The sequence below is a fragment of the Triticum urartu genome, chromosome 6A, assembly GCF_056163025.1.
Source record: "Triticum urartu cultivar PI428250 chromosome 6A, HENAU_Tu73, whole genome shotgun sequence".
Taxonomy (NCBI): Eukaryota; Viridiplantae; Streptophyta; class Magnoliopsida; order Poales; family Poaceae; genus Triticum; species Triticum urartu.
Genome location: NC_141878.1, coordinates 8179962 through 8190563, shown reverse-complemented (window position 1 = coordinate 8190563; position 10602 = coordinate 8179962). Strand labels below are relative to the sequence as shown.

General features: G+C 45.6%; 1 protein-coding gene across 1 annotated transcript; it reads right to left on the bottom strand.

Annotated features, from left to right (window-relative positions):
• Window positions 1-278: 278 nt before the first annotated feature.
• Window positions 279-2838, bottom strand: LOC147963078 (putative F-box/kelch-repeat protein At3g17540). Its single transcript, XM_087529463.1, has 2 exons — window positions 1626-2838; window positions 279-606 (listed from the first exon to the last, which is right to left on the bottom strand). The coding sequence occupies exons 1-2, from the start codon at window positions 2836-2838 to the stop codon at window positions 581-583; spliced, it is 1239 nt and encodes a 412-aa protein (XP_087385589.1). The 3' UTR covers window positions 279-580.
• Between the last annotated feature and the right edge of the window lie 7764 nt (window positions 2839-10602).

The following is a 10602-nucleotide window of genomic DNA, read 5'->3' as shown; positions in this document are numbered from 1 at the left end:
CGAAGGATAATGCCAGCACATACTCTGTTTATCCAAAATAGTACTCCCTCCGTACATATCTTAGTTTCTTTGAAGTAGCTAGGCAACTGGGCTAGGTGTGTACTCTAGTGGATCTGAGCAGCATTATCACAGTTCTCACTAGCAAGACTCGCAAGATCAACCGTACAAAGATGTAAATGTCTTAGTTTCTTTGAAGTGGCTAGGCAACTGGGACTTCACAAGGAAACTGTGTAAAGTACAGACCTTCACAACAGAGCCGAGCATTAACCAGGCATGCAAGTCGACAAACGTCTGCTGATATTAGATAATATACAAGAGTTCACACGGCTAAATCCAACAAGTTCCACTTCACGGGACAGGTGCATAAAAGTATTACAGCCTACATTCTGCATAGAGGAGCAATCTCAGCATCAACCACATCACAGGCCATACATAATAGAAGAACCCACAGACTACATAGCAGGACAATTTGAGCATCGAGTAGCCATGTCTGCGTCTCGGCAAAATAGAAGAACTTCACTGCACTAACTACCCATGCCAGCGTCTCAGCAAAACAGAAGAACCTCCCTAGACCAACTAGTCATGGCTGCGTCTCAGCTCTCCTGCCTACAATGAAGGTTACACTGTACATATCTTAGTACCTGCAGAACAATGAATGTCATCCCGGTCAAACAAATTTGTAATGCTCTCTCACAGCAAAACAAATTTTGTATGATCCCCGAAAATAAGTATTAACTTTGCCGTAGTGCAGATTATACGAAAAATATCCAAAGCTGAATCACCCCAGTATACAAGCTAATACTACAAACGGAGAACAACAATAAGGGAACATTTAGTTTGTACTGCCACCTATATGCTGACATGTTTTCAAGATTCTTGCCATATAACTGCGTATGATCGCAGTAGAAATTACGAGATCGGTGACTCACCGCCTATCATCTGAGGCAAAAAAAGAACTGAACTTTTAAGATTGTTAGCTCATTCCAGATTTACTTTTGTGTGCCAAGCCATATGTGAGGCTCAGGGTACAAATGGAAAATGGCACGGCTTGGAAAACCAGAGTTCCATAACAAGTATTACATAGTACTACGTGAAAATAATGAACTAGTACTACTCTTCGATAAAAATTAGACCACATGGTATTATGAATTGACGATTTCTATGAAGATCAATCAAGTTAAATTTTAAACTTGCAAGGAAAAAAATAGTGAATAAGAAAACATAACAAGCTTTAAGCCGCCTCTAGATATTCCAATTTCTTAATTACTTCAGATGGTTTCACCACTGCAGCAATTGCCACTTTCCAATTTTAAAACACCTCTGATGAAAAGATCATTACAAGCACATAATTGTATTTAGCCTTTCGCAATGGCCAGGCATCAGAGCAATATTTATATTCCTGTTCTAGCTTTAATGGAGCTCTATAATAACAAGAAATTAGATAACCATAAGATGATCAGATCAACAGAGGAACAAATAAGACAACATATTTTTATGTATCTAGCTCAATCCTAATAATAGGAACAATGTTACCGCAATAACGTACCAAAAGTAACTGGAACGAATACGAGCGAAACAAACTAAATTGACTTTTTTGCTTGTGCAATGTAGATAGGGCATATTACCTGCAGTATAGAAATTCCTGTAGGGATAAAAGGTGTCAAGACATATGTTGTTTCTTTTAACAATATGTTTGATCTGCATCGAGTCAACTTGGAGTGTGAAGTTGCCGGTTATAGTAGTGAGAACAATCACATTTGCATCCTCATCATACCCGACGAAAAGTGCAGAATCCATTCTCCTTGGAACCATACCCTCGAGTGGAATGGTTTTCTGCAGCAGCACCCATTCGAAAACACCATCGCAGTTAGATTTCCTCGCCCATAATTTGATAGTCAGGTCCAACAAAATAGCAAGACCTAGTCCATCATTCTCCATCCGTAAGAGCTGAAAATACCAGTCGTCAGTACCATGGTTTTCTACCGGCTTTTCGATCAGGCTAAGACTTTGCATTTCGAAATCAAACACAAGGACATCACCTCCAGAAATCAACAAGCAAAGTGCATTCCCGACAAGGGTGCTGGGCCTTCTTAACCTAGACATTCCAGCTGTTATTGTCATCGTTGAGAAAATATCTCCCCAAACATCAGACGCCGAGTCGTAGACAGAACAAACTGCCGGTGTATTGTACTCAGCGCAGACCAAAACCAATTTAAACGGGCTCGAGAAGCAATCTCCGTGGACATGCCCATCTTCAGCATTGACGCACAATACAGTGCCATGCCAGCCACTGTAACTCCACATTAAGGTACTGTTGAACCCTGGTGGAAAAGCCACGATGCGCTCTTCACCGGTGAGGGGATCCCACACGACGGTCTCGCGCTTATGCATGTTGATTAAGAGAGAGAGGCCATGGCGGCAGCCCATGTATGCTTCATCGGTGTGGTAGGGTATGCTGCTCTTGGGCAGGGAGAAGCGGGCAGCAGGGATGCGGTCAGGTGAGTCCATGGCAGGAATGAAGTTTTTAGCATACCCTCTTAAGAAGCCGGGCAGAGGAGGTTTCCTGTGGTGCTTGCTGAAGCGTTTGAGGAACTGGGGGTCGGAGAGGATGTTGCCCCAGCGCCTGCATACGACAGACGCATGGGGGAGCGAGGACGGCTTCGGAGGGAGGCGGACAAGGATCTCGGTGAGGAGGTTGTCGTCGCCAAGCACCTTGGACACCGGGCCGGCCAGCGGCACAGAACGGCACCGCCTCTTCCGGTCCACACGCGGCGAGCTGGGAATGGGATCGACCCTGGTATGAATAGAAATGTAATCAATGGACACACATATGCACATCAGGGAAGTTGCAAATTAAACATCCAACATACATATGCACATCCTTGATCAATAGAATAGCATAGCATACAACGAGTACTAATGAATCAACTGGTTTCTCCCATTATCCCACTCACTTCTATAGTGCTCCCACTCACTTCTTTGGAAATACAAGTTTCTCATAAACTTTGTATAAACCCAAAAACTTTGATCATCTCATCAAAGCATACCTTCCAACTCCGAGATGCTTACTCCAGTCCTTAGAAGGATTGCTGGAGCTTTGCATACTTATTAGCATCTTTCAGGATTGACAAAACCTTCTGGTTGTATCACATACAACCTTTCCTCAAGAAAATGTCGAGGAAACAATGCTTTGACATCCTATCTGCAAGATTTCATAAATAATGCAGTAGTTGCTAATATAATTCCAACAGACTCTTAGCATCGCTACGAGTGAGAAAGTCTCACCGTAGTCAACTCCTTGAACTTGTCGGAAAACATCTTAACGACAAGTCGAGCTTTCTTAATGGTGACATTTACCATCATTGTCTGTCTTCCTTTTAAAATCCATCTGCACTCAACAGCCTTACGACCATCGAGTAGTTCTTCCAAAGTCTACACTTTGTTTTCATACATGGATCCTATCTCGGATTTTATGGCCTCGAGCCATTTATCGGAATCCGGGCCCACCATCGCTTCTCCATAGCTCGTAGGTTCATTATTGTCTAGCAACATGACTTCCAAGACAGGATTACGCACCACTCTGAAGTAGTACACATCCTTGTCATCCCACGAGGTTTGTTAGTGACTTGATCTGAAGTTTCATGATCACTATCATAAGCTTCCACTTCAATTGGTGTAGGTGCCACAGGAACAACTTCCTGTGCCCTGCCACACACTAGTTGAAGAGACGGTTCAATAACCTCATCAAGTCTCCACCATCCTCCCACTCAATTCTTTCGAGAGAAACTTTTCCTCGAGAAAGGACCTGATTCCAGAAACAATCCCTTATTGCTTTCGGATCTGAGACAGGAGGTATACCCAACTGTTTTGGGTGTCCTATGAAGATGCATTTATCCGCTTTGGGTTTGAGCTTATCAGCCTGAAACTTTTTCACATAAGCGTCGCAGCCCCAAACTTTTAAGAAATGACAACTTAGGTTTCTCTAAACCATAGTTCATACGGTGTCATCTCATCGGAATTACATGGTGCCCTATTTAAAGTGAATGTGGTTGTCTTTAATGCCTAACCCATAAACTATCATGGTAATTCGATAAGAGACATCATGGTATGCATCATATCCAATAGGGTGCAGTTATGATGTTCGGACACACCATCACACTATGGTGTTCCAGGTTGTATTAGTTGTGAAACAATTTCCACAATGTCTTAATTCTGTGCCAAACTCGTAATTCATATATTCATCTCTATGATCATATCATAGATATTTTATCCTCTTGTCACGACGATCTTTCAACTTCACCCTGAAATTACTTGAACCTTTCAATAATTCAGACTCGTGATTCATCAAGTAAATGTACTCAACATCTACTCAAATCACCTGTGAAGTAAGAACATAACGATATCCACTACACGCCTCAGCACTCATTGGACTGCACACATCAAAATGTATTACTTCCAACAAGTTGCTTTCTAGTTCCATTTTACTGAAAACGAGGCTTTCAGTCATCTTGCCCATGTGGTATGATTTGCATGTCTCAAGTGATTCAAAATCAAGTGAGTCCAAACGGTCCATTTGTATGGAGTTTCTTCATGCATATACACCAATAGACATGGTTCGCATGCCTCAAACTTTTCAAAAACGAGTGAGCCCAAAGATCCATCAACATGGAGCTTCTTCATGCGTTTTATACCTATATGACTTACGTGGCAGTGCCACAAGTAGGTGGTACTATCATTACTATCTTTTGGCATGAACATGTGTATCACTACGATCGAGATTCAATAAACCATTCATTTCAGGTGTAAGACCATTGAAGGTATTATTCAAATAAACAGAGTAACCATTATTCTCTTTAAATGAATAACCGTATTGCGATAGACATAATCCAATCATGTCTATGCTCAACGCAAACACCAAATAACAATTATTTAGGTTTAACACCAATCTCGATGGTAGAGGGAGCGTGCGATGCTTGATCATATCAACATTGGAAACACTTCCAACGCATATCGTCATCTCACCTTTTAGCTAGTCTCCGTTTATTCCGTAGCTTTTATTTCGAGTTACTAACACTTAGCAACCGAACTGGTATCTAATACCCTGGTGCTACTAGGAGTACTAGTAAAGTACACATCAACACAATGTATATCCAATATACTTCTATCGACCTTGCCAGCCTTCTCATCTACCAAGTATCTAGGGTAATTCTGCTCCAGTGGTTGTTCCCTTTATTATAGAAGCACTTAGTCTCGGGTTTGGGTTCAACTTTGGGTTTCTTCACTAGAGCAGCAGCTGAATTGCCGTTTCATGAAGTATCCCTTCTTGCCCTTGCCCTTCTTGAAACTAGTGGTTTCACCAACCATCAACAATTGATGCTCCTTCTTGATTTCTACTTTGGTGTCAAACATCGCGAATATCTCAAGGATCATCATATATGTCCCTGATATATTATAGTTCATCACGAAGCTCTAGCAGCTTGGTGGTAATGACTTTGGAGAAACATCACTATCTTATCTGGAAGATCAACTCCCACTCGATTCAAATGATTGTTGTACTCAGACAATCTGAGCACAAGCTCAACAATTGAGCTTTTCTCCCTTAGTTTGCAGGCTAAGAAAATCGTCGGAGGTCTTATACCTCTTGACGTGGGCACGAGCCTGAAATTCCAATTTCAGCCCTTGAAACATCTCATATGTTTCGTGACGTTTCAAAACCGTCTTCGGTGCCTCAACTCTAAACCGTTTAACTGAACTATCACGTAGTTATCAAAACGTGTATGTCAGATGTTCGCAACATCCACAGACAACGTTCGAGGTTCAGCACACTGAGCGGTGCATTAAGGACATAAGCCTTCTAAGAAGCAATGAGGACAATCCTCAGTTTACGGACCTAGTCCGCATAATTGCTACTATCAACTTTTAACTAATTTTTCTCTAGGAACATATCTAAATAGTAGAACTAAAGCGCGAGCTACGACATAATTTGCAAAATCCCTTTTGACTATGTTCAGGATAATTAAGTTCATCTTATGAACTCCCACTCAGATAGACATCCCTCTAGTCATCTAAGTGATTACATGATCCGAGTCAACTAGGCCGTGTCCGATCATCACGTGAGACGGACTAGTCAACATCGGTGAACATCTTCATGTTGATCGTATCTACCATACGACTCATGCTCGACCTTTTGGTCTTCTGTGTTCCGAGGCCATGTCTGTACACATGCTAGGCTCGTCAAGTCAACCTAAGTGTTTCGCGTGTGTAAATCTGTCTTACACCCGTTGTATGTGAACGTTAGGATCTATCACACCCGATCATCACGTGGTGCTTCGAAACAACGAACTGTCGCAACGGTGCACAGTTAGGGGGAACACTTTCTTGAAATTATTATGAGGGATCATCTTATTTACTACCGTCGTCTTAAGTAAACAAGATGCAAAAACATGATAAACATCACATGCAATCAAATAGTGACATGATATGGCCAATATCATATTGCTCCTTTTGATCTCCATCTTCGGGGCTCCATGATCATCATCGTCACCGGCATGACACCATGATCTCCATCATCGTGTCTTCATGAAGTTGTCTCGCCAACTATTACTTCTACTTCTACAGCTAACGGTTAGCAATAAAGTAAAGTAATTACATGACGTTTAAGTTGACACGCAGGTCATAAATAAATAAAGACAACTCCTATGGCTCCTGCCGGTTGTCATACTCATCGACATGCAAGTCGTGATTCCTATTACAAGAACATGATCATCTCATACATCACATATATCATTCATCACATCCTTTGGCCATATCACATCACATAGCATACCCTGCAAAAACAAGTTAGACGTCCTCTAATTGTTGTTTGCATGTTTTACGTGGCTGCTATGGGTTTCTAGCAAGAACGTTTCTTACCTACGCAAAAACCACAACGTGATATGCCAATTGCTATTTACCCTTCATAAGGACCCTTTTCATCGAATCCGATCCGACTAAAGTGGGAGAGACAGACACCCGCCAGCCACCTAATGCAACTAGTGCATGTCAGTCGGTGGAACCGGTCTCACGTAAGCGTACGTGTAAGGTTGGTCCGGGCCGCTTCATCCCACGATGCCGCCGAATCAAGATAAGACTAGTAACGGCAAGCATATTGAACAAAATCAACGCCCACAACTACTTTGTGTTCTACTCGTGCATAGAAACTACGCATAGACCTAGCTCATGATGCCACTGTTGGGGAACGTAGCAGAAATTCAAAATTTTCCTACGTGTCACCAAGATCTATCTATGGAGTCATCTAGCAGCGAGGGAGGAGTGGATCTACATACCCTTGTAGATCGCGCGCGGAAGCGTTCAAGAGAACGGGGTTGATGGAGTCGTACTCGTCGTGATCCAAATCACCGATGATCCTAGCGCCGAACGGACGGCACCTCCGCGTTCAACACACGTACGGAGCAGCGACGTCTCCTCCTTCTTGATCCAGCAAGGGGGATGGAGAGGTTGATGGAGATCCAGCAGCACGACGGCGTGGTGGTGGAAGTAGCGGGATTCCAACAGGGCTTCGCCAAGCGCTGCGGGAGGAGGGAGATGTGTCATGGGAGGGAGAGGGAGGCGCCAGGGCTCAGGTGTTGCTGCCCTCCCTTTCCCCCACTATATATAGGGCCAAGGGAGAGGGGGGAGGCGCAGCCTTGGCCCTTCCTCCAAGGAAGGGTGCGGCCAGGGAGGAGTCCCTCCTCCCCAAGGCACCTCGGAGGTGCCTTCCCCCTTTAGGACTCTTCCTTCTCTCATCTCTTGGCGCATGGGCCTCTTGGGGCTGGTGCCCTTGGCCCATATAGGCCAAGGCGCACCCCCTACAGCCCATGTGGCCCCCCGGGGCAGGTGGCCCCACCCGGTGGACCCCCGGGACCCTTCCGTTGGTCCCGGTACAATACCGGTGACCCCGAAACTTGTCCCGATGGCCGAAATAGCACTTCCTATATATAATTCTTTACCTCCGGACCATTCCGGAACTCCTCGTGACGTCCGGGATATCATCCGGGACTCCGAACAACTTTCAGGTTACCGCATACTAATATCTCTATAACCCTAGTGTCACCGAACCTTAAGTGTGTAGACCCTACGGGTTCGGGAGACATGCAGACATGACCGAGATGACTCTCCGGTCAATAACCAACATGCAGACATGATCTGGATACCCATGTTGGCTCCCACATGTTCCACAATGATCTCATCGGATGAACCACGATGTCAAGGACTTAATCAATCCCGTATACAATTCCCTTTGTCTAGCGGTACGATACTTGCCCGAGATTCGATCGTCGGTATCCCGATACCTTGTTCAATCTCGTTACCGGCAAGTCTCTTTACTCGTTTCGTAACACATCATCCCGTGATCAACTCCTTGATCACATTGTGCACATTATGATGAAGTCCTACCGAGTGGGCCCAGAGATACCTCTCCGTTTACACGGAGTGACAAATCCCAGTCTCGATTCGTGCCAACCCAACAGACACTTTCGGAGATACCTGTAGTGTACCTTTATAGCTACCCAGTTACGTTGTGACGTTTGGCACACCCAAAGCACTCCTACGGTATCGGGAGTTGCACAATCTCATGGTCTAAGGAAATGATACTTGACATTAGAAAAGCTTTAGCATACGAACTACACGATCTAGTGCTATGCTTAGGATTGGGTCTTGTCCATCACATCATTCTCCTAATGATGTGATCCCGTTATCAACGACATCCAATGTCCATGGTCAGGAAACCGTAACCATCTATTGATCAACGAGCTAGTCAACTAGAGGCTTACTAGGGACATGGTGTTGTCTATGTATCCACACATGTATCTGAGTTTCCTATCAATACAATTCTAGCATGGATAATAAACGATTATCATGAACAAGGAAATATAATAATAACTAATTTATTATTGCCTCTAGGGCATATTTCCAACACACACGCCCGCAGCAGCCCAAAAATCGCCAGCTCAGCCCACGTACGAGATACATCGCCCTTTCCTCCCCTCGTACGATAGCACGCACTAAAAAAATCTGCCGAAAACCTCGCGCACCACACCGACGCAAAAATCTCTACTATTAAAGGAGGATCGAACGTCGTGATGGTTCGACCTCCTTCGATCCCCTCCTCCCTTCGAACGAAAAGCATCGCACGAGGGCCACACGCCCGCAGCAACCCAAAAATCGCCAGCTCAGCCCACGTACGAGATACACATCGGCCCTTTCCTCCCCTCGTACGATAGCACGCACTAAAAAAATCTGCCGAAAACCTCGCGCACCACACCGACGCAAAAATCTCTACTATTAAAGGAGGATCGAACATCGTGATGGTTCGACCTCCTTCGATCCCCTCCTCCCTTCGAACGAAAAGCATCGCACGAGGGCCACACGCCCGCAGCAGCCCAAAAATCGCCAGCTCAGCCCACGTACGAGATACACATCGGCCCTTTCCTCCCCTCGTACGATAGCACGCACTAAAAAAATCTGCCGAAAACCTCGCGCACCACACCGACGCAAAAATCTCTACTATTCAAGGAGGATCGAACGTCGTGATGGTTCGACCTCCTTCGATCCCCTCCTCCCTTCGAACGAAAAGCATCGCACGAGGGCCACACGCCCGCAGCAGCCCAAAAATCGCCAGCTCAGCCCACGTACGAGATACACATCGGCCCTTTCCTCCCCTCGTACGATAGCACGCACTAAAAAAAATCTGCCGAAAACCTCGCGCACCACCCCGACGCAAAAATCTCTACTATTAAAGGAGGATCGAACGTCGTGATGGTTCGACCTCCTTCGATCCCCTCCTCCCTTCGAACGAAAAGCATCGCACGAGGGCCACACGCCCGCAGCAGCCCAAAAATCGCCAGCTCAGCCCACGTACGAGATACACATCGGCCCTTTCCTCCCCTCGTACGATAGCACGCACTAAAAAAATCTGCCGAAAACCTCGCGCACCACACCGGCGCAAAAATCTCTACTATTAAAGGAGGATCGAACGTCGTGATGGTTCGACCTCCTTCGATCCCCTCCTCCCTTCGAACGAAAAGCATCGCACGAGGGCCACACGCCCGCAGCAGCCCAAAAATCGCCAGCTCAGCCCACGTACGAGATACACATCGGCCCTTTCCTCCCCTCGTACGATAGCACGCACTAAAAAAATCTGCCAAAAACCTCGCGCACCACACCGATGCAAAAATCTCTACTATTAAAGGAGGATCGAACGTCGTGATGGTTCGACCTCCTTCGATCCCCTCCTCCCTTCGAACGAAAAGCATCGCACGAGGGCCACACGCCCGCAGCAGCCCAAAAATCGCCAGCTCAGCCCACGTACGAGATACACATCGGCCCTTTCCTCCCCTCGTACGATAGCACGCACTAAAAAAATCTGCCGAAAACCTCGCGCACCACACCGACGCAAAAATCTCTACTATTAAAGGAGGATCGAACGTCGTGATGGTTCGACCTCCTTCGATCCCCTCCTCCCTTCGAACGAAAAGCATCGCACGAGGGCCACACGCCCGCAGCAGCCCAAAAATCGCCAGCTCAGCCCACGTACGAGATACACATCGGCCCTTTCCTCCCCTC

What these genes read in the sequence shown, in the direction of transcription:
- LOC147963078 (XM_087529463.1), bottom strand. Translation starts at nt 2,838, where the DNA reads ATGTGCATATGTGTGTCCATTGATTACATTTCTATTCATACCAGGGTC. An exon ending in CAGGAATTTCTATACTGCAG is followed by an intron (nt 607 to 1,625) that starts GTAATATGCCCT and finishes CCTTCATTGTAG; the next exon opens with GCAGGAGAGCTGAGACGCAG.